Here is a 24,941-nt window from a genome sequence, read left to right as displayed (position 1 = left end):
GTGGCCTAAAAAAGCTGGAGCCACCGTGATGTCATCTCTCGGTTTTAGACTCCACAGTTTAAAGCTTTAGATCTAACTATCTGTCTGCTGCCATGTTGGCTTCTTTAAGACAGAAGTTAACTGTCATCTTTCGGGGTCTGTGACCACCCAAGTTTAGTATTTAAGTTTTGTTTATTTTGATATTTTCTGTTATTTATATTTTCATATTCAGGCCTTATTGTCTTTTTTTTTCTTTTGGCTTTTTCATGATATTTCCAGGTTGTGTTTTCTTAGTACTTTTAGTAACTATTTATTCCACGAAGTCATTTTTCCTCTCCTTCTGTGTTTGCATTTATGCGTCCTGTGTTTAATCACTTCCTGTTTTAATTTGTTAACTGCTAATTTAGTGTTTTCTTTAGTTTTGTTTCCCCTTGACTTCTTAGCTAGATTCTGTGCACCTGTGTTTTGTTTTACACAGCTGTGTCCCCTCTCCCCAATAACCTAGTGTGTATCTATTTAAGCCCTTAGTTTTCCTCAGCTCTTCATCACATTGTATCGCTCATACTGTTCTCCTGCTGTCTGGTTTCCCTTGTTTGGATTTATGGACATTTGGTTTCTGCTGCTTACCTGAATATAGATTAGTTTTTTCATTAAGTTTGGCCTCAAGTCTTTATTCTGAGTCAAAATTATTCACCAAATATGCCATTAACTTAGCTACATTATAATCAGTGGGTGGAGCACTAAGTTATCAGCTAACACTCGTTAGCTTGGGTAGCAAACAGTAATCACAAACTGTACTACTAAAGCACAAGTAAATGCTGGAATTTCTCTCACTAAAACAGAAGCAAGCCATAAATTAGCTGGGCTCCCGCATCACACACACAGAGCGAAGAGGTCCAATTTAATCACTCAAAGTAGTGGATGAAGCCTAGCAGACACCAGCTGGCTCCAGATACCAATATTGGGATGTCTGTCAATCAAAACAGCCACACCCTTCAGTCAAATATTCATGTGGATGAGTTATAAATACATCCAGCACACTCAGAGTTCATATAATGGGGGGAAAATATCCATAGAAGGTAAAAATGTTTTGTACCAGGATCTAAACATGACTCTTTTTTTTAATGAGGTAAAGTTTTAACGTTTTACATGGGCGTCTAAAGGGATTGACTCCATGTTTGAGCCAGTGGAGGAACTACCACTTTTGTGTTAGCTTAATTTTTAGCTCGGAAGGTTGCCAAGCTAGTCAGTGCTAGCAAGCTACATCCATCCATCAAGTCCTAAGCAAGAAAAGTTTCACTAACAAAAACAGGAGCATATATGGGCTGTACCACACAGCGGGCCAGATCATTTGTTTGTCAGATAATTTCATCAAGATGCTCCAATAAGAAACCAGCACCCCCCAAACACTGTCAAGAGATCCAGTTTAGCGGCCTCCATTGGAAGAACTGCAGTTTTTGGTGCTTCGGTGCTGGAGACAGAAGACTGCAGAGGTTTGTGTTTTCCTCTTTATTGGTGATGTCTTGCAAAGACTGGAGCCAGTAAAAGGCTTTCTGTCCTGTTTATCATTATCCGCATGAATAACACATTTGTGACTGAGCTTAGCTGCTGTTTGTCATTATTAGATGGAAAATATTAAACCTCCTTATTTTAAATCTGAATGCTAGCCTGCCAGCTGAAACGAGGGGCCTTACCTTGTGGTTTCCTTGCTTGGCTAATTTCTGAATACTTGGCGCTTCCCTTTTTGTGAAAAGCAATAGTTTCACATACTGTGAATTTGCGAGGCTTGGATAAAAGTGAGCAAACAAATCATTGAAAACAAATAGTCAGCAAATTGATTTGTAATTTCCGCCCTTATCCTAAAACTGTCTTCATAGGAATGAAAGATGCTTTCTGACACTTTAATCGCTGAGGAAATGCATCACACGAGAAACTCGATTTCAGCTCTTCTATGCATTCACAGCCGAGTGTCCCTAACTGCGAGAAGGAGATTGTGATTTTCATGTCTCACAGGAGGCCCGTTTAAACCGTATTCAGTGGTTAAAAAACGGACTCGATCAGGCGACGGTAGTAAACCTCATATTGTAGTTTAATCAGGATGACCTCATCCCATTTGTAAAGCAAAACAGTGAGAAAGAGAATCAGAAACACGAAAGAAATATAATCCCTATGTTGTACTTCTCCTACATCGCAGATGTCATTGCTGTATGATTATATGGAGACGCTGAGATTTATTTTCCAGTGTGAAATAATTCCTCTGATTGCTACCAGTCATTTTGAGCCATTTACATTTTTATGAGAAAATTAAAGGATTGTACTTTTGTACGTTTTAATTGGCTCTTAAGGGGGAAAAAAGGCTATTGGGTATTTAAACCATGAAAAATTGTTAAATTGGATTCTAACTTTGACTTCTTGCATCGAGACATATAAAAGTGTTTTGATAAAGAGAAAATTTCATGCTAGTTGTGATTAAAAAGGGGGACTCGTGAATGGAGATTTATGTGTAAGAGGTCAGACAGACTGAGTCTCACGCTGGGCCCCATGTTTTATACATCAGTACACAGTGATTAAAATGTAATTAAAACATGTCATTTTCTTTATAACTAATTCCCTTTTCTCCTTTATTGATTACATAAATATGTTTAAATGCTGATAAGCATTTACTCAGCTGCTCAGTGTATGCCCCAGTAACACAATGCAGTGCAGTGACTGGAACCAGCAGCTCCCCTTGGACATGTTTTATTCCCTAAGGAGTCAGGATCTAACAGTGTTTATATTCTGTCCTTGACCCTGTTTAAATTTGACCCACACTGAGGAATTATTTTTCTGTGAACTTCAACTAAAGAAGTAAAAAGCCGTTTTTATTCCTAACAGCTTAAACAGTTTGTTTGTATTGTTTTCTGTATAGTGACTAAAGATGCCACTCTTATGTCTGTACATTAAATGTGTACACTCATTAGACACTTTATATGTACACCTTGCTTAAAAAAGGGTAGTAGCCCCTTTAGCCTTCAGAACTGCCTTAATTCTTTGTGGCATTGATTCAACAATGTGCTGCAAACATTTAGATTTTGGTCCATGTTGACATGATAGCGTTGCAGATTTGCAATAGATTTATCACGTGCACATTCATGATGTGAATCTCCTTTGCCACCACATCCCAAATACGTTTTGGTTTGAGATTTATTTATTTTTTAACCGTCGAGGCCTTTGAGTACAATGAAGTCATTGTTATGAGCAAGAAAGCAGTTTTAGATGATGACAGGAGTGGGAAACAGTGTGGTCTTCTGCTGCCGTAACCCGTCTGCTCCAAGGTTTGACGTGTGGAGATGCTCTCGGAGATGCTCTTCTGTTGTATTGATGTCAGCTTAGTAGAGCAGACAGGAAAGCGGGAAATGATATGTGGGAAATGGCTTTGGCCAAATGCAAATCTGGGCCTCTGCAGTAGCCAACATGTTTTTTTGGCCCAGAGAACTGCAACTCATTGGATATTTTCACTTTTTCAGGTTATTCCCTGTAAACTCTAGGGATGGTTGCTTGGGAAAATCCAAGTACATCAGCAGTTTCTGAAATACTCAAACCAGCCTTTCTTGATGTTTCCATTTTCAGAGTTTCAGAGTTGATACAAACACCTGAAATATTTATGCTTTTTTAACTTAAATTAGATTAAAATGTACAAAATAAACCTCATGTCCTGTTAAATAAGACTTGAAACCATCGACTCAGACCATGAACTAATCAGAAACGTGTTTATTGATGTTTTAAAGCAAGTTAGCAAGTGTGCCCCTCTCCGATGGTATATTTATTTGTGAAAACAGAGAATATGCCCCCTGCTGGCTGGTATAGTGAATTAGGGCATTTTTGCACTGACTTCCTTTTTCAGATGCAGGCTGAATCTGAGCATCATCCTAAATGAAAAAAACTCTACTGGGTGCACTTATGGCGCATGCTTAGTTATCATGTTGTCATGTGGTGTAAAGGTAATCATGAATGACTGAGCAAGCAGCATACAGTAGTATGTAAATTTACAGATATCTATCATTTAATCATTAACAGAAGATGTCTTTAAAGTGGATCTGTTGTTTTTTTCCTTATTTTTTGTCAGAGATTATTATTGTTATTATTATAAAGATCACAGGTTTCAGATAATGAGGTTAGTGCAGATATAACCAATACCTGTGAGCCACAAGCTTGGGCTTCAGTTTCCCTGATGAGAGCTGATTATCTTTAGCAGTAAGCCCCACCCACAGTCTGTCCAAACCTTCTGTTTTCACAGGACAGCCAATCAGGTCAAAGATGGCTTAAATATAGAGGGCTGCACAAAGGCCTTCTATAAGTTAATTTTTGATTAAGCTGTTCCTCATTGATTCCAAGATAACTACTTAGTATTTTATTTTACATGCTGCATTGTAAACAACTAGCAATTAAATGCTTAATTGAATAATTCTATTTGTGAAAGAAATAAAAGCAGTTTTAAACACTTTCGTTTTGGAGAAGAGGAGAAACTCTGGGATTTGGACTGATAGCTTGAGGTCTTCTAAACATCCTGGCTACGGCCCTGAAAGTTTTATGATTGCTGTTGATGGTGTCATAGTTTCACCTGCTTTAATAAGATCAAACGATGATTTTCACACAGTGCAGTGTTAGCCCATTTTACCCTTAATCCACAGCGCTGAGCTCCAGGTTAAGAGCTGAACGTCACCTTGCTTCGTCTCTCAGCAGGGGTCTGTTCGCTGCAGGCAAAAGAAGAGTTGTTTTTCTGGGTTTAACTGTTAGCAAAAGATGTGACCGTAATGGCAAATGATTAATCTGTGCTGTTTAAATGTAATTTCGTCTCTTGTCTGCATATTGTTATGTGAGAACTTTATAATGTACGACTTGGTAAAGTCATTGATTATAAAGTGGCACTTGAGATCTGTGCAGCCTTGACTCAGAGATGGAAAGACTAAAGTCAGGATCAAAGGAGATTCACTTCCAGCTCCAAGCTCAGGGGGAAGCAACTGGACCCCGCACGGTCTCCTTCTTACTGCCACAAAAACAGAAATGGATAAACAGTTTTCCTCCTTGAAAGCTCCTTCATTCCTCCTTCTCACTTAGCTATATATAGTAGACGCTTGAATTCTGCCCCCTCTTGTGGACAGTTTAAACAGCTTCTGGTGGAGATCAACTTTAACTCTTATTCCTTCTGGTTTTTAATCATTTGTTGTTGTTGTTGTTTTATAATTCCTCCTTTTCAGGTTACACTCTCCCTGTTTAACACTTCAGCAGCTGCTTCTTAGTAAAGACCTCCTGGAAGCAGATAGGTGTATAAAGATGTGACTGAGAAGAAATGCATAAAGCTGGAAGTGAAGTGAAATGATAGCAAATTACTGAATGCTGTACATTTTTTTTAAATAATTATACATTTGCTAAAGCTTGTTTGCTTTTGATATTTGCAAAATATCAATTTTCTTCTGCTTATCCAATTTAGGGTGACAGAGGTGCTGGGGCATATCACAGGACAAGTTTTCAGTCAGTCTCTTGAGGCACCTGTTCTTTTCATTTGGAGCTATATAAATAAATTAAACTGAAATTGAATTGTTTTAGCCCTAACCCAGAGATACAGACAAAGACTCACGTGCATGTCTTTGGTCTTTGAGAGGAAGCCAGAGTGCCCAGAGGGTATCAATGCAGGCACGAGGAGAAAATACAAACTCTACACAGAAAGGACCCCAGCCAATCGGTAGATTCAGAACCAGGAACCTTAAATTATTTGCACATTAGCTATAATTTGTATATAGAAGATTAAAAGTAGCAGCAGCCAAGGCTTCTAAAGCCTTTGTTTTAGCATTTCTGAGTTATGAAACATATCTGGATGAGAGGCTGAAGTGCCAAGTTATGAGTTAATATTAGCAAGCTTGGTTAGCAAAGTGCATCCTCAGAAACTAATTAGTGCTGAGTAGGACACAAAAAAATGCTGCATTTTCCCTCAGAACAAAATGGGACCACTTACAATCTGTTAGTATAATTAAGTACACAGCAGCATCTCAATGAGTGAATCTTGGATATACAAATTATTGCATGTCCCACAGTTTATTGGAGTTATACAGGTCCAAAACTGAGGTCATATTTTTTGGCCTTCCAGTATTAATTGATGGACTGAAGGATAACTTGGGCTCTTTAAGTTCTTTTATTGAAGCACAGATTAAAAACAGATTTTCCCACTTTGGGATGCTCTTGCACACTAATTTGAAATTCGACAGATGAATTAATACTGCGATCAAAAGCTGGTTCTTTGAGCTCAGAACCATCTCCAGACTAAAATCTTTCTTAAAACAATGAGATCTGGAAATGGTTGTATGTGATTTTGTTACATCCAGACTGAACTGCTGTAATGCACCACACTGTGGAGTTAATCAGTCAGCTCTTGCTTGTCTACAATACTCCAAAATCCAAAAGAAAAAGAGAGAGAGATTACATTACTTCAGTGTTGGCAGCCTTGTATTGGCTCTGCGTTACACAATCCAGTATAAAGGGAGACTGTTTGTGTTCATAGCCTTAAATGTTTCCACACCTGCATATGTGGTAGATACACTTCATCCATGCACTCCCTCAAGATCATTAAGGCCTGCTTCCCAGTCACTCTGTCCCATTCTTCAGTCAAAGCTTCTTTTAAAAAAGGGGGTTGTGCCTTTGCTGTCGCTGTACCAAGAATCTGGAATGATCCTCAGAAATGCGTCAACTGTGACTGTCTTTGAACCCAAGCTAAATACATGCCTTTTTGTGTTTCAAGGTCTTGGAAACAGCTGATCTGAACTGTGGTTGGCAGATAAGTTGTTACTGCACTGAACCATTTATTTAACCATAAAGCACTTTGGTTTTAAATATCCTACATAAATAAAATGTACCTACTTACTTATATTCTTGATGTTTATTAGATAATTGCCTTTAACCACAACCACACAGCCACAATCCAAGTTTATCCAATAAATCCAATTATTAGTTTGGCAGAAAGCTTAGTAATAATTTGAAATTCTTAAATGTCATATTTTTTCATAGTATGAGGACTTTAAATTGTACCCTGTAAATCTTCTTCTTTCTTTAAGTCTTGCCACAGATCATCTGCTTCCATCTCACCCAGTCCCTATTACCCCCTTCTGCCACACCAGCCCTCTGCATGTCCTCCTTCACTACATCCATGAACCTTTTAGCATTAGCATGATGTAGAGTTAAAGTGGTCAATGATGCTTTAGACATGGACATGTGGATATTGTTAAAGTTCAAGCAATTCAACTTCCCCTGCCTGTAGTTGTAGGTTATTCCGGCCCTGACTGTCTTCAGGGAAGTCAGAGCTGGGCAGCTGTAGGCTTCTTAAAGCCTTTTCCACAGACTGTAATGGAGCTGTCCAGTGCTGAAAACACCACAGTCTCAAAAACAGTTTTTATAGATCGTGACACAGCGTGTGATGTGACCTTTAATCGGTTTCAAGATGATCCATCATCAGAAGAACAAGGATAACAAATCTCCCAGAATCCAGGAGTGGGTGATCTTTGCTCCTGATTGGCCGCCTCGTGCGTGTCCACTCATGTCCCGTGCCTTCACGTATGACGGTGACGTGTTCCAGATTAATGGGCCAGTTTATAATTAGATTCATGGAGTATTTCTGGAAATAGACCACTTGTGCTGGGCTCCTGGAGTACCCATTCTTGGTTTCTCACTGCCACCTTGTGGATTTTTCGCCCGTGTCAGCGCGCCGCTTGTGTCGTAGGTTACATCTTCACCGCTCAGCACCGATCTGTCTGCACAGAAAGTGTGGAAATAAGATGTTTGTGACAGCTCTATGTTCTGCATTTAATCACACGTGGCGTTGGGACTGCTCGGCGTGGCTTCTTATTGATTCCCCGTTCGATGTGCTGAAATAGAAGAATCCCTCGTGGTGTTCGTGGGGTTCTAACAAATAAATAAATAAACAAGAGCAACAAAATGAGTGTTTCAGGCTCGTGATTGTGTCGCTTTGTGTGATGCCCTCTTGTTTTTTTCCACAAGAGCAAAAAAAAAAAAAAAAGCAGCGCTCCCCCCTCCTCCCCCCTTTAAAGATCCTGATCCCTCCTCATGCTCACGGAATCAAACTTCAACTCCATGTTCGTGACTAGGATTCAGACCAGAGCTGTATAGATCCGGAGACAAGCAACCCCCCCCCCACAGACCCCAAAAAAGTGGCTCTTTAGGGGGCCGAAAGCGGCGCCATTCAGTGTCACACCTGCAGACTGCTCTGCTGCCTCACAGATATGCTGCACCACTGGAGGTAGCACCGTGAGTCATCCGTGCGCAGTGACAAAAGAAAGACAAAGCTCGCTTTAAATGTCAGCAAATCAAAGTCTCATCAACACAAGCAAGGTCACCTTGTGTCGGATCTAACGGAGAGCCGGGACTCGGGTCTATTGTTTCTTCTTCGTCTTGTTTGAGTGGAAGAGCGCGGCAGGCTCTCGTCCAGGATTCAGTTTAGTCACAAAAAATTTTCTTTTTGTTTTTTGGACTGTACCTGTTCACCTGGACACACATAGGCGCGGTAAGTAGCTTCATTCTTCATTTTCAGGGTTTACTGTAGGAAGCCAGCACGCAACAAAAGTCTCCTTTATTGCCATCGATGCTCTAACAGGTGTTTTTATAAAGCGGGAGAAGTTCCTTTGACACTTCTAGGTTTAAATTACACGTTGGCCCAGTTTGCACGCAAATTGCACGTATTTGTATTTGTTATTTTTGAAAAGGTTTCGAATATAAAAATAATATTTGAATATTTAATAACCGCATGGGGGGAGGGAATGAAGATGCACGTCGTCTATTTCCGTGGGTTGACTTTAACCTGGGCCGGTGAGAGGAATGATCACCTTGAACTAATATTTGTCATTGATATTAGTGTGGCTCAAGCTAATGACTGATTACCAATAAGGCCATGATATTAATTGGAGAAAGTATAAATAAATAAATAATAGTATTAATATTATTATTATTATTACATTATTTGCATTTTTTTTTTACTTTCGGCCTAACATCCAGAAACAATATGGTTAAATGTTTTACATTTTTAATAGCTTAGCCAGAATAATTAGGGTTATTAATAAGCTCTGTTGTGGTAAAAAAATAACCATCATTCAGATCTCCTGAGCAGTGAGCGATGTTACTGAAATGATGTGATTCTGTCAGAAAGGGTTTAATTAAATAGTTAACTGTTAGTTGTGCGTAAACGTAAAGTGGTAATGTTTTAGTTATACATTTATTTTTGTAGCTTGGGCTGAGAATTTGAAGCCCCAAATCAACTTGTTAGAGAGACTGTGCCCTTGTCGTCCAGAGTCTCCAAGTTGAGCATCTCTTTCAGTGTTAAAGAGGAAGAGGCACATTTTTGTTTTTTAAGTCATACACGCGGTATTGTTTCTGTTCCCCTGTCATTGGATAGCCCAGAGACAGCTTTGGGAGGGGAATAAAGGAGAAAAAAAAGTGACCAGGCTTTTTGAGGTGAGGACTTTGGCACAGGGTCTCGGGAGTGATGGCGGCGTCTGCACCCTCCTCTTCTGGCGGCGATCCGGATCCCAACTCGACAAATTTACGGCCACCGGGCTCAAGTAGGTCCATTACAGATAAAATGCTATTTCACGTGTGCTATTTACTTTGTGGGCAATGCCATTAATCATTTTCATCGAGGGAGGGAGAGAAAGAGAGAGTGCGGGTGGTGGTGGTGGAGGAGGGGGGGGGTGGAGAAAGAAAGAGAAAAATTCCGCTGCCATTTGCGAGAGAGAGAGAGAGAGAGCTTCCTTCGCCACAAATCACCGCTGCATTTCATTCACCATACGGTCCCCTCACCCCCACCCTCCACCCCTCCCGGCATCTGCGTGGCAGACCAGTGCTGCTGTCAGAAAATGATGTCCTCTACTAACATCACACTGCAGGCGATTAGCCTGGAAGACAAGCCCGGAGGAGCACCACCGGATTTATTATTATTATTATTATTATTATTAATTTTATGTTTTTACTCATTTCTAAATTAAAGTGCCTTCATGGAATAATAGAAATTGCGTCTGAAGTTGCTGTTAAAAGCCTGCCCTAATAAATTGCTCCTAATGGCACACTTGAGCGCTGTAGCCTTCGATAAAGGGCACTGTGCAGTCATTTCACTGGCAGCGGTTATACAAGCACGAGTCTGGGGTCTAAAATCATGTAACAGGTGTAGACGTGAAATAAGCACAGATGCTGGTGAATTTAAGGTTTTGCTGTGTTTCTTCCAGTCCTGTGTGATCTTGGATAACCTGTAGGAATGGCTTTGCGCGTGCAGTATATGTGTCTCTAATGCACTGCGCTGGTTGCTTCACATTAGGCCCATGCATTGCCTGGCTTTTCTATATATCTGCACGTCTGCAAATGTATTGTGTGCTTTTAATCCTATATGAAAATGCTTGTTCAGCCTGTTTTTATTTATTTATTTATTTATTTTTCATTTTTCTATTTTTCTTTTCTCTGTCTCATTTCTACTGGCTTGGGGGGGGGGGGTGTCTGTTAAAGTGCGTCCAGTGAGCTGAGCCCAGCGATGATTTATCTAATGAGCCAAAGCAAGGGTTAAATTGGGATGTGGGAATGGGACCGATCACCACCTCCTCCTCCTATCTCCCCACTCCTACCACCCCACCCCTGCACTCCCTCCTCCCCTAAATTGCTGTGTTTTTCTTTTTTTTTCTCGAGGATTTCGCCTTTGCTTCCCATCCAAGGTGCCCCATCCCCTCTCTGGCTGGAAGCACTTGATAACACAGTAATTCTCTATCTGTCACTGGCCGGCAGGCTCATGTCTACCCACGCTTGCATTTTTAACCAGCATCTTTTCACTCAATCAGGCTGGCATGGGATCAAAGAGCTAATTAATTTTAAGTCCTTGCCCAGGTCATGAACGGTGACAGGCGCTGAAAATACAGCACTGCCCACCAGAGTGCGGCTAAATGTTAAAATACTCCAAAGAAACTATTTCTTTTGCTTTAGCATTCTTCATCATTCTCATTTTCTTCTCATCATTTATTTTCATGTGTAACTGTTCAAGCTAAAAAATAAATAAATGCATTCAAAATGAAAGAGTGCATTTCTTTCTGTGAGGCCGTCTCTAATAGTTTTCCCTCCTTTAAATGTCAGGTTATGATGCTTGGTGTGGAGTTGCGCATGGCTGTACTAGAAAATTGGGGATGAAAATATGTGGTAAGTTCGCCCTTTTTTTCCAATATTATATTTTTTTCTGAATAAATCTGCATCTCTCAATGATCGAAGCTAATATTCTACAAACATGACTGTAGGCTTCACGGCCTGCATCGTTTTACTCGCGGCTCGTTTGGAAACAGCGCTGATTGCTGCTCTAATTAGATTTTTAATTCCCTTCCTCGCGAAAAAAAACCCCGCAAGACTAACCAGCATTATGCAGTTTATTAAATTACCCCCACCCCCCAATATCATCTCGCCATTTTACACAAAATGGGAAAAAATGCTTCAGCTGCCAAAAACCCATCAATTGATGCCCGAGTCAGAGCTGATGAAATTAAAGAGGGAATTATGCGGGATGGATTTTCCGATTTCCACCTTCAGAGATCATTTGAGCCTGACACTAACTAACCAAGGACAGTTACCATACTGGTGAATGACACGCACCAGTGCGCGCTACAATTATTTTTTGGTATCTTTCACCGACACGTTTTACTGGTTTTTGTTATGGTCATTAAATAGAATCCACAACTACGCGCCAAAATAGAGAAAGAAACACAAAAACAACGATTTCTTATTTAGAATTAAAGTAAGACTGTAAATGTCAGAGGTTTTTAGCTGTATTATTTTATTTGTATTCATATATTCGTATGAATGTATGACTACTTGTGTTCTCCGCTGCACAGTAAAGTGCACAACGTGTCTTAATAAGAATTTACATCCACTAAACGACAGCCATTTGTTTTTGCCTGGCTGGAGTTTGGTGCTGATGTCACTGGCTTCAACCTCCCAGAGAGGTATCAAACCCCACCCGTCCGTGAATAGGACAGAATGGGAGCCTCTTCTCATTCAAAATAAAGGCAGAGAAAGGACAGAGCGAGAGAGAAAGCGGGAGAGACGAGATAAACTGGAGAAACACGAAAACAGAAGTACTCGTTATTGTGCATGTTATAGTGGGGAAAGCTGCAGCTCTCATCATGTTTGGGAAGTGTTTTCATCCTCCGGACTCCCCTTCTTCATATTTAGGATTCCTGCAGAAGAACAACAATCTGGAGGAGAGGAGCAGGATTGTGAGTTCCTTCAAGGAGCGCACAGCCAAGAACCTGCTGTCCTGCGATAACAGCGGCGGAGAGGCGCGTTTCAGGCGAACAGAGTCCGACTTCTCCAATCTGTACGCCAGAGGTAGGCTTAAAATACAAAGAAAACCCGTATGTTCGTTATATTTTAACATCATCATTATATATTAGGCCTAAATTCACCCATAAACCTGTGGGAAATTCTTGGATTCTTGTGCAAGAATAATTTTCTCAAAAATGTCTTTATTGAATTTGATGGTTTAAGAAAATGAAAACATAAAAGTAATAAGTTGTAGGGAGATCCTGAGGTTTCCAAAAAATAAAAATAAAATTGTAAAACATGTAAAAATCAGAAAGAATAATTTAAAAAAACAAACAAAACACAAATGAATGCAGATGACCTTTATCATTTTTTAGAGCTGCTACCTGCCAAAAATGGAGAGGAGCCAACCATGCAGTTCTTGCTGGAGGTCGTGGAAATCCTCACCAGCTACATCCGGAAGACCTTTGACAGGTCTACCAAGGTCCTGGACTTCCACCATCCCCACCAGCTGCTGGAGGGCATCGAGGGCTTCAACCTGGAGCTCTCTGACCAGCCTGAGTCTCTGGAGCAGATCCTAGTGGATTGCAGAGACACGCTAAAATATGGAGTGAGAACAGGTATGAGGCCTGCAGGCTGTAGTGCTAATCAATAACTTTCATTAACTCACACAAATTCTTAGATAATAAAGTGTTTTCTGAGTATCTTTATTGCATCTTCATCAATCGCAGGTCACCCCAGGTTCTTTAACCAGCTCTCCACCGGATTAGATATTGTGGGGTTGGCAGGAGAGTGGCTTACATCTACAGCCAACACTAATATGTGAGTACTCCAATACAGCCGGGATCAGCGCAATAAAAATGTGATGTTTTTGAAGTTATTAGGTTCATTAGATTCAGCCTATTTTAAAGCTCTTTTTTTTGTACTCACTGTTTTTAATGGCCCATGAAGAGAGAGGCTCCCAGTAAGAGGAATACTTCAAGGGACATACAGTAATTACTGTGTTTGGCAGAGGAATGCCCAGCATGCTCTAATAGATTGTCAGTCAAGCAAGAAAATAAAGAGCACAAAAGAAGACATTCAGATGGCTACTCACTGGCAGTATTGTCGATGTTGTCCTGCGCTTAGGCTGTGGTCACATAATTCAGCCCTGCAGGCAAACTAAATTGCATATTGATTTGCATTCACAGTTTACATGTTGTCTTTGTTCCATGTGCTGCTGGTTCCTGTGACATAACAATGCCGGGAGAGAAAAATGAGTCTTTTCCCTTCACAGGATCGGTACAGCAGCCATTATTGGGGCTCTGCTCAGTTTTGCTATAGTGCAATCAATCCTGAACGTGAGTTCTAAATGACTCTTTGTCAGAGAAGACTGTGCAGGTGGTCGCAGTCAGGGCTGTAGTCTGTGGACATGTTGGACTGCATTACGTCATACTTTATAGACTGAGAAGAATGAGTGGTGTTTTGCCACCTAATGCGTTCAAAGGGGAAGGAACAAAACATACCATACATAGCAATAGTGCTGCATTTGCATGCATCAGCGTAAAATAAAAAAGATGAGCGATTAGTTTTGTTGGTAATTTCTGCAAAATCTAGCCGATGAATAAAATAACAGGTGGAAATACTTAAACATTGCAGGTCTGTTTATCAGAGCTGGAAGGTCTGAGGGATGTCTGATCAAATCAGTATTGTACATTGTACCAATGTAACAGGGCGAGCTGTATCACTGAGCACCCCAACAAACAGGACTCACAAATCAGTGTCATACTGAAAATGTTACCAAGCTTAGTGAATATGTTCATATAGAGCACGGTTAGATTTCTGTCCACAAATGAAGTTATGCAAGAAAACAAATTTTTATAAAGCAAACATCACAAATTTCTCAGTCCCATTCCAGATATTTATATTTACTGACATCTTCAATACACTCAACGTTAATGGATACATGTCAGTGCACCTGTTTGATCTGCAGTCAAATATCATTTATTTATATAGGAGAAAAAGGACACCTTTATTATTCCTAAGGGGAAATTTATTGTAAAAAAAACAACAAAAACAAAACATCAAACGGGTATTAAATATTCAAAAAAGCAACAGTATGAAATTACTTTTTCCAGTCTATTTTTCCTGCATGTTGGAATACAGAGACATAAACAAGTTAAACTCCTTTGATAGAGGGAGGCTAGGATCAGCCGGGAGGTCATTCGGGGTCACAGTGTAATGATACCTTAAAGTCTCTTATTGGTTTTTTTTTTAGGTTTAGTGACCCGAACGAGCTGAGAATATAATAAAACATTCTCATAAAAGTGCTATCGACATGAAAACGACAAAGCTTGTGATAAAACTACATGTGCTGGTGATTTTTGAACTTCAGGTAGACATCATCCACCTGAACGTCAAAGGTCAGCTTATGTAGAAATCTGTCATGATCCCGAGAAGTGCCGAAGATGAGACGTGCAGAAGCGTCGGATGCCTGGTTTGATTTTAGCCATGGACCTTGTTTCCTGTCTCCTATTAGAAATTAAATGATCTTTAAAAACAAAAAGAAAAAGTGCTTTTACATTACATTACAATCTCACTGTTAAATGGCAATACATGCATCTATCAGCTAAAACCACTTATATACTAAACAGACGAGGAAGGTTGGCAGCATGGACAAGTCATCTGTGAATCACACTGCTTGCACTCCAGATGAAAATTGGACTTTGCTTGTGATTAAGCTACATAAAAAAGCCGACAGAGGGTTGTAAAAAATGGCTGTTGACATAACTTAATTGTTCATTAAGGTCTTATAGATCAGTCCATTGTTAAGAACAAATTATGGGTTGCCAAACTGAAAAATCCCTTTGCCTCATTGGTCAGCTTAGTTATTCTCCTTCAGCACAATAAATGACGGCAATTTTCTTTTTTTTTTTTAAGTTTATAACCGATCTGTCATCATTTCTGAGCGGAGCTCATCCTTCACAACAGATTATCTAGAGATTAGTGGAGCTTTTAGAGGGTAATAGATGTGAAGGTTTATAGTAGACTAATGCTTTTCAAAGTCTTCTTCCCTCTCATTGGTTGAGACATCAGTCCATCATGTGGCTTTCAAAAAGTACCCTCACCTTTTGTGTTGCTAGCGACACCCCTGTGGAGGAGTTGAACCCACGGGTGGAGGTTGCTTACACACCAATTTACCTTTATTAATTACTCTATCAACCCTAATTACCCCTGGCAGATATTGACTGACACTAATAGACTGACAATCACATCCTGGTCTTACATAATCAGAATGAGTGAGCCTCGTCTGCATGAACGAATCTGACTTGTTTATGTTTTTCCCCCTTCATGTTGCCATGGGTCTATACATGTTGAAGATGCTGTGAGTTACAGTGTGACATACTGCAATGTTCCTAATGATTTAGTTACTGTCTTTACATGAATGGATAGATGTTTGTGCAAGCAGAAGAATACTGGTTTGGAGAATTTGGATGAGTCTTTTTGTGCTGCAATTCCAAATTGGCTGTGTGCTTCTTTGAGGTTGTTGGTTTTCATCTTGTTTCGTTATATGACAAATCTTATACAGTCAGGGTGAAGAGAAAGTTCAGTTACTAAATTTTAATAACTTCAATTTCAACATAAGGTCTGGACTTTGACCGGTCCTTTGCAGCATCTTGATTCTTTTCTTTTTTACCCATTCTGTTGTAACTTCTCAATTTAGGCCAAACCTTAGGTGCTGGAGCGATAGCCTCACATTTGTCTTTAGAATACTTTGGAGGAGTTTGTGTTGGACTATGTTTGACAAACCTAAATCCTTACCCCTCCACATCCATGCTTGACAGTTGGTATGAGGCGTTTGTGTTGAAGTCTTGTGATTTGTTCAAATCGAACTTTGCAAACCTAGGACACATTGCCATGTTCTTTGGTCACCAGGAGAGGCTTTTTCTTGGCAACCCTTCCAAACCATACTTGTTCAGTCTTTTCCTAATTGTACTATCATGAAGTTTAACATTTAACATGCTACCCATAGCCTGTAGAGTCTGAGATGTAGCTCTCTGTGGGGGGTTTTAAGTTTGTCTGAGCATTGTGTGGTCTGACCTCTGGGTGAATTCGTCCACTCCTTATAACCCCTGATGGGCACATATTGGTCTTATCCTTCCAGAGCTGCAAAATTTCCGCTTAAGATGATCTGCTGTGGTGACCCCTAAAGGCTAAAAGAAGAAGAAGAGCTTTATGGCATACAAAAATAAGATGAATTTCATATTGTTTTTAAGCAGCAGCCAAGTGCTGGCATCTCCAACAACCGTTTTTTCACCCCATGAGTATAACAGATGACTACTTTCCTTTAAAAAATACTCTTTGTTCTGACCAAGACTGGCCCTTTCAGTGTCACCAAAAATTAACTTACTGCTCATGCTGTATACAATTAAAGTATCCAAATGCACTTCATGCTGCCCCTCACCTCACAACTGAGCTGATGTTTTGTTTTTTAATCTAATACTGTCCATCTCTAAAACATTAATTAGAGTTAAAGACTGTGCTACATTTTTAAGTGGAAATCAAACAGCCGGGTTTCATTTACATGTAGCTCTTCAAGTTCTCTGCTTTTGGTTTGGTTCAGGTTCACCTACGAGATCGCCCCCGTTTTTGTGCTAATGGAGCAGCTGACTCTGAAAAAAATGAGAGAGATTGTTGGCTGGCCAGATGGAGAGGGTGATGGGATATTTTCTCCAGGTAAAATCTCAACCAATGATCAACCTCCAATGGAAGCACATGTGCATGAAAACAGTAAAAATGCAATCATCAAACTATACTCATGATGCAAAGTGTCCCATTTTAAAGACAAAAGAAACAGACATTGGGATTATAAAATTACAAATGTGTAAAAAAATAAAAGGTGAGGTTAGTATTAACTGCTTCATATACAGCTGGCTGCTTTACCATTATCAATGTATCATAATTATTTTTAAGTATGTGAATCTACAAAGTTATTAGTAACTGTCAGGGACAAATAAAGAAAGTAGTAGAAGAAGTTTTGCCATATTATCACATATGTAGCAAATTTTTAAGCCATGTTTTGATTCTGCAGGTGGAGCAATTTCCAACATGTACAGTGTGATGATTGCCAGATACAAGTTCTTCCCAGAAGTGAAGACCAAAGGCATGGCAGCTGCACCCAGACTGGTCCTCTTCACCTCAGAGCATGTTAGTCAAACACTAACGGTGTCACTGAATATTAACATCTCACCACCGGAGCATATTTACATTAGGTGGGCAAATAAATATCAGCATCATAGTGATGAGTGATGAACTCCTGTCCCTGCAGAGCCACTACTCCATCAAGAAAGCAAGCGCAGCTCTGGGCTTCGGAACAGAGAACCTGATCCTTTTGAACACAGATGAAAGGTTTGTTTTGTTATTTAACCTACCTGCACATAGTTTAGGAAAAATATTTAACATCTAGATGAGATACTACTGCATATCCTCTTCTTTTCCAGAGGGAGAGTCATTCCTGATGACTTAGAAGCCAAAGTAATAGAGGCCAAGCGAAAGGTAAATGTCTGCAGCAATGACTCAGATATCGCCCTGCTAACATTTTTATTCCCTCTGTTCAGCTACTGCTTAAAATAAGAAACACTTACATGAGCTGCAGAATTTGCTTGTAGCAAAGAAAACACTCGGTATGCTGGAGCAGTGAGGCTATTTCAATAAAGTTAATGCTTCTGTCTGTTCACATACGACGCTCCCTCTGCTTTTAAGTATCTCTTTCCTTCAAAGGCAAAGTGATGCGTAGACTAGAAGAAATGGGGAAGCAATTTTGCCCCAACAATAGGTGCAGATGGAAAGAGAGCGTCATTTGAGCAACGTGTTTTAGCCGATCTCTTTGATGTCAACAATCAGGCAGAAAGAAAAGAACATAACAACCTGAATTCAACCAAGAATTGTCTTTTTTTGTTGTTGTGTGTGCTGTGCCTTTGCATCGTAGGGGTATGTTCCACTGTTTGTGACTGCCACCGCTGGTACCACCGTCTACGGAGCCTTTGATCCCATCAATGAAATTGCCGACATCTGTGAAAAGTACAATATGTGGCTTCATGTGGATGTAAGAGAATATTGATCTCCAAGGAAAAAATGAACACAAAGCTGTACAAATCAGCAGTCTGCTGTGGCATTATGATCAATATCAATATGTTCAGTGTTATTACCATGTTGTGACCCGTGCAGGGTGCGTGGGGAGGAGGTTTGCTGATGTCCAGGAAACACAGACACAAGCTGAATGGAGTGGAGAGGTAAATGAACACATCGCCTGAACTTGCAAACACGGGTTTAGACGAATTTCTTGCACATCTGCTTCACTACTCAGCCTGTAAAAAGCAGCATCTTTTCTATATTATTTAAGACAGTCATTTTGTCTAATGAGCACAAATCAAGAGCTTGCCTACCAGGCGTTTTCAAGCTGCATATAATGAGAAAAAAATCTCAACACTCTAATTTAACAAAGGAAGCACACTTTACTCAAAACACACAAAGAGAAAGACAAGAGTCAGGCGATAAGAGGGCCAAAACAAGAATCTGAATGCCTTGTGAAGCACGACAAGCAAAAAAAAAAACCCAAAAGTTCTGGATAGCTGTTTCATGACGATCTCAGCTATGTCGTGTTAGTGAAAAGAGGCATTCTTGGTGACCTCATTTATTCTTTCAGCCACTTAAAAAATTTAGGTGCTGGAAATTATGTAACTTTGAGCTTTTCAGAGAAGACCAGCAGGCCAGAATATACAGGCACATACAGATGAGTAGCATATATTGTGATAAATGTGATCAAATTTACAGAGAGAGAAAATAATGAGGTGCAGAGCCTTAAGACAGCCCATATGTCTTTTTCTTTCTTTTTTTGAGTATTATATGTTCTGTCATTGAGAATTTTAAACATTCCTGTCTCAATAAGATGTAAGAAGAGTGCAAGTCCTAAAAAAAACAGGCAAAGATTTTGAAAAATGTTTCAAAACTTGTCAAAAGAGGCACTGTCTGGCATTCAAGAAGTATTTTTTATTTGCTTTTTGGGAAAGTTTGACAATAGTTGCATTGAACATAAATAGGCAAACCCAGAGAGACACATCAGTAATTTCAAAGATACTAAGAGACACCATTTGATTGAAATCAGTGTCTTTAGTAGAGTGTGTTTCTTTGGCCAGAGAGGAAACTGGAAAATCTGTATTTTAGTCTTAAGCCAAGAGTGCAATCTGTTCTCAGCTCCAGCTACAGATTGCAGACTCCATATTTCAAAATGCAAACATGCAAAATTATTACATTCAAATCTTGAGAGGGTCGGTGTCGTTTTACCTTTCACTACCAGACTCCATAAGCACACACACACACACATTTCCACACCCTCACAGAGCTGTGTTTACTGTTTCAATATCTCTGCAGGGCCAACTCAGTCACCTGGAACCCTCACAAGATGATGGGAGTGCCACTGCAGTGCTCTGCCATTCTAGTCAGAGAGCGGGTGAGTATGTGTTTGTTTCACTTTCCTGCTCCGCACCATACCACCTCTGCACACACAAACGAATCTGTGCACTTTCACCAAAACCATCTTGTTCATGTCTCATCACGATCGCTTCCGTTGCAGGGACTGTTACAAGGCTGCAACTCTATGTGTGCTGGATACCTCTTCCAGCCAGACAAACAGTACGACGTTACATACGACACCGGTGACAAAGCCATTCAGTGTGGGCGGCATGTCGATATCTTCAAGTTCTGGCTGATGTGGAAGGCAAAGGTGTGCTTTAATCTGCAGGGCTTCTGTCAGCTTTGCTGCCATATGCAGAAGCAGATGGTAACAGCTTCTTTTTTTCCCCTTACAGGGAACAGTAGGATTTGAGCAGCATATTGATAAGTGCCTGGATCTGTCAGCCTACCTCTACAATAAAATCAAAAACAGAGAGGGATTCAAGATGGTGTTCAAAGGAGAGGTGAGATGACTGTTTCCACAGCAAACATTTTAAAAATGAACATCCAGAGATTCCCTGCAGCGCTAACTCGAACAGATGAAAAATGTCTGTGCTTTATTTTATCCGAGTTTTCTGCTCCACAAAAGATATTTTTCATTTGTGATGAATAACCGCAATAATTCAGCACTTGATGCCTTAATTTGGTTTTGGGATTGATTGGGTCGCTTTGCTTTGCTGACATGTTGACAAGAAACGCTGAAAATACAGAAGGCAGCTTTTTATCAGCACTCATTACAAATGTTGTTCCCATTTTCTCTTATCAGCCGCAGCACACTAATGTCTGCTTCTGGTACATTCCACCGAGCCTGCGCAGTTTACCTGATGGTGAAGAGAGACGTCAGAGGTTGCACAAGGTAATTACTCCTCAATCTGCAGCTCCCCTGCTCTCTTAGATTGATTTACGCACCACTTTTCTGCCAGGTTTTATGGATTCATAAAGTCAAATATGAATATGTATACATATACATTTGCTTTGAATGTATTCTCTCATTGACCACTTTGTTAGGTACACCTTGCCAGTACCAAGTTGGTCAGTCTTTTACTTTCAGAACTGGATTAATTAATTGTAGTGTAGATTCAACAGGGTGCTGGAAACATTCCTCAGTGATCTTGGTCCATATTGATGAGAACACACGGTCGACTTTTCAGCTGAACATCATTGATGTGATTGAGATCTGGTGACTGTGGAGTGAACTCGTTGTCATGTTCAAGAAGCCAGCTTGAGATGATTTGATGACTTTGACTGTTCTTTAGCAACAACAGCCTGAACCAGCCATACGAGACAGAATGGATCTATGCTTTAATTTTATTTACACAAGATTCTGACTCTACCGTCTGAATGCTGCAGCACAAATTCATCCTAGTGTGGTCTTCTGCTGCTGTAGCCCATGTGCTTTGTGGTTCAACATGCTGTGTATTCAGAAATGCTCTTCTGCATACCTTGGTTGTAATGAGTGGTTATTTATTTTAGTGGTCACTGTTGCTTTCCTACCATCTTGAAGCAGTCTGGTCATTCTCCTCTGACGTTTGGCCTCAAGAAGATATTTTCACTCACTGGATATTTTTGGTGTTTTTGACCATTCCCGGTGAATTCTGGAGATCGTTATGTGGGAACATTATTTGTTTCTGAAATACTCAGATTAGCCCATGTGGCACCAAGAAACATGCAACATTTAAAGTCACTTAAATCGGCTTTGTTTGTCATTCTGATGCTCGGTTTGAAAATTCAGCATGTCGTCGTGACAATGTCTACATGCCTAATGCACTGAGTAGCTGCAATGTGATTGGCTGATTATATAGGTGGTGTGGCAGGTTAGTGTTTTGATCATTCTGAACTTTTTTTTTTTTTTTTTTTTTTTTTTGCAACAGGTGGCTCCGAAGATCAAAGCAATGATGATGGAGTCTGGCACTACGATGGTGGGTTACCAGCCACAAGGAGATAAGGTCAACTTCTTTCGCATGGTCATCTCCAACCCTGCCGCCACCAGGTCAGACATCGATTTCCTGGTCGAGGAGATTGAGCGACTGGGGCATGACTTGTAAGAGTCATACCTGTATTTTTTTTCTTAACATTTTGTCTTTTCCAACTCTGGAGAGACTCAGGCTTGGCTTCGTATCCCGTCTATCTCCTCAAGACATATAGAGATGTTGCTTATGGGTCTTTTCTGCTAATGCACAACAAATAATAACGCCATGCCCTGTGTGTTTCTGTCTCTTGTCTTTTGCAACCGTGACATATACTTAACATATTTGCACAACAGGTTCTCTGAGTGAAAAGGTTTAAGAACAGTGGTATTCTTGATAAAAACATACATGAAGAGGAGATGAAGCTGAGTTTAACATGGGTTACTTTTTCAATGAAATATGCAATAGCAAGAATGTCTGAACACTTGATGATTCTGTATATAGCTGCTATGAAAAATGAAAGACTGGTCAGGATCTAAAATTTAAATATTTTTTTCACAGATGACAGTTCGGGGCGCTATATAGTATATATGTACTATATGTGATAATTATCATTCGATAAAAGGTAAATATTAAGACAGTTGCACCATGACATTTTAGCTAATATTTCCCTTTGATATACACAAGTGGGAATATATATAACACAGTCACTGTAACAGGTTCTGTACTTGGTTGCTGTGTTTTTAGAATTTTTTGTGTAGATTGTGTAAAGTACTGTTACATTGCCTTTGTGCCAAATGTGTCCTAGTTTTACAGTGAGAAAATCCTATATGTAAATCAACCATATGTTATGTGGTAGCTACATGACTTTATTTATATTGAGAGATTATAATTGTGAATAGGTTGTCTGCTATTTGTAACCTGCCTTCCTTCCTTTTTGGGAAACGCTGCTGTATTATATCGCAATGTTTTGAATAACAGTCATGTCTTTTAGTGTATTTGTGAACCAAAGAAGAGTTATGAATATGTACATGTTCCTTGTTCTCCCTTACAGAGAGACTCAGATGTTTATATAAGAGTACTTCATTTAATGCCTTTAACTTTAGTGCAATCAGTGTTGTGTAACCGTGCAATGTCATTGTGATTCACTGACTGGCAGTGTGGCCACTACTGCCGGTGCTTTGTTAATGATAAAAAAGCACAATGCTAAACCTTGATCGTGGGGCAGCTTTGATTCGAGGGACACATGATTGTCTGTATTATAATGTGTGGAGTGGAGTAAAAGTATAATATGCAAACTTTTGTCTGTCTGAACGTCGTCGCCATAGGAATGTTTTTGTGTTGAGAAATGGGGATTGTTTATCATAGTATGTTTTGCCTGAACAATGAAGTGCACAGTGTTTGCTACTATAACAAGCCTTATTAAACAACTGTACACTCCCGAATTAGAGGGACGCAATGTCTCTTGTCATATTCAATGTAAGTACTTTGGCAAATCATTTGCAAAGTATTACTGGTGTATCTACAAGGCTAATAAAAACACAAGCTTTAGGGTGTCTGTGATCACAGTTCTTTGTCAGAATGGCTTTTTTAGGTTAACAAAACTGGTGTTACATCTTTATTCCTTTAGGTTGAACAGACCCCACTGTTGTACATACAATAATAGTTATAATTATTATTATTATTATAAAGTAAGCATTTTTCTTCTATAACAATCCAGTTATATTCAACAAACATCCAATCCCTTTACCAGAAACTGGGCTTCCACATTGTGCACATTGAGGGAGAAAAAAATACAGAAATGATCTCAAAGTATTACAAATACATCAAATAAAGAAAAGTTGTGTGTTTTATGGTTATGTGAATTGACTATATGTAATATACACTGCATAACTGAGACATCCCAGTGATAATAGAAGTCCAAAGTGGTCCCAGTGGGTAATAAATTGATTAAGAGCTGTAACCCCCTTTACCTGGAAGACTGGCTCCACCAGATTCCAAACTCAACATCAGAGGTCTCTGTTCAGAAAATGCAGTGCTGGGAAAGCTACGGTGCTTCTAGATAACCCAAGCTTGAGGAAGACACCCATACACCACCAGGTTTTTTTGATAGAATATGCAGTAATGTGCCTTATTGTGTGAATGCAGTTGTAGTCAAAATGTCAAAAATGTAGTTTGTGTAGTTTTGTCTCCGTACACCATCACAGGAGATTTTTAATGAAACAATTAAGATATGATTGAAGTGCAGACTTTCTGCTTTATTTCAAATTCTCACAAGCATTCTCATGGCCAGGTGAGGTGTTCTTGCTTGTACAACTGAAATGTATGTTGACATTATTGTAAAAGTCTACAATCAAGAGAATCCTTCATGAATGGAAATATAGAGGGTTTACAACAAAGTGCAAGCCAGTGGTTACACGCAAGAACAGAACGACCAGAATATAGACTTTGCATCTACATCTAAAAGATCCTGCAAGGCTCTGAAAAAGAATCTTTGGACCGATGAAATCAAGATTCATTTGAGCTAGAATGATGGGAAACAGCTCATGATATGAAATTATACCACATAATCTGTTAAACATGATGGAGACATGAGCATGTAGGGCTGCCAACAGTATTGGGTCACTAGTGTTCATTGATGATGTAACTGCTGATAGAAGTCAGTGACTAAATGGGATTTTCATCCAAGTATAAAAAACAATCCTTCTGTTAGTTTGTTCAGTCAATTTGAATGATGTGTATAAAAATCTCTGTGATTCCCAAACATCTAGAAAGATAATTGTCCAACAACTTATGGACCTATTGGTGTCGCCATAAAGATGCACTTTAAAGTAATAAACAGTTTATGGACACAGTAGGAACACTAAAATAAATGATTGAAACAGATGATAATATTATACAGTAAAGCTTAATTTAACAACACTGTAAAATGACGGTTTAATGCTGGACAGTCCAGCTGCCAGTATTTTGCTGTAATTTAATAGGATATTTTTACTGTGTATAGTGCTGTAACTTTATTGTCTCTTAGATGACAGACAGGTTTCTAGGATATCTCATCAGTTCATCATCATAATGATTTTTCATCATGTTTTCACAAAAAAAAAAAAAGGCCTCCAGGATATTCACGGTCCAAAGATTTATTGAATGCATCAAAATGGGTAAGACGTAAAGGATCACTGATAACTAAACTGAACATATGAAAAAAAATGTAGCAGAATATTTGGAGAAAAGAAAGAGAAG

At 39.6% G+C, this 24,941-nt stretch overlaps 1 protein-coding gene across 2 annotated transcripts; it reads left to right on the top strand.

Moving 5' to 3' along the window:
- The first annotated feature begins 1,004 nt into the window (after positions 1–1,004).
- On the top strand, positions 1,005–23,252 carry LOC146690871 (glutamate decarboxylase 1-like). Of its 2 annotated transcripts, none has more exons than XM_085434011.1 (17): positions 1,005–1,472; positions 9,413–9,578; positions 11,128–11,190; positions 12,214–12,369; positions 12,681–12,923; positions 13,035–13,125; positions 16,907–17,019; positions 17,375–17,490; positions 17,612–17,691; positions 17,784–17,838; positions 18,272–18,388; positions 18,511–18,575; positions 19,714–19,792; positions 19,916–20,065; positions 20,151–20,258; positions 20,561–20,650; positions 21,666–23,252. In XM_085434011.1, the coding sequence occupies exons 2-17, from the start codon at positions 9,503–9,505 to the stop codon at positions 21,837–21,839; spliced, it is 1,776 nt and encodes a 591-aa protein (XP_085290137.1). In that variant the 5' UTR covers positions 1,005–1,472; positions 9,413–9,502; the 3' UTR covers positions 21,840–23,252. The 2 variants fall into 2 exon arrangements, with proteins under 2 accessions (XP_085290137.1, XP_085290135.1); XM_085434009.1 differs by lacking the exon at positions 1,005–1,472 and adding an exon at positions 8,058–8,527.
- Positions 23,253–24,941: the final 1,689 nt, after the last annotated feature.

This window comes from Copadichromis virginalis, linkage group LG16 (genome assembly GCF_057382275.1).
Source record: "Copadichromis virginalis isolate Kocher_CV1m ecotype Utaka linkage group LG16, C_Virginalis_male_GT1.1, whole genome shotgun sequence".
Lineage (NCBI taxonomy): Eukaryota > Metazoa > Chordata > Actinopteri > Cichliformes > Cichlidae > Copadichromis > Copadichromis virginalis.
The sequence above is the reverse complement of the archived record's forward strand: the minus strand, read 5'-3'. Positions and strand labels throughout refer to the sequence as shown.

Coding starts and splice junctions, on each gene's coding strand:
- LOC146690871 (XM_085434011.1), top strand. CDS start 9,503: ATGGCGGCGTCTGCACCCTCCTCTTCTGGCGGCGATCCGGATCCCAAC. Junction 17,839..18,271: donor TAATAGAGGCCAAGCGAAAG/GTAAATGTCTGC, acceptor TTTGCATCGTAG/GGGTATGTTCCACTGTTTGT. Junction 20,651..21,665: donor GACGTCAGAGGTTGCACAAG/GTAATTACTCCT, acceptor TTTTTGCAACAG/GTGGCTCCGAAGATCAAAGC.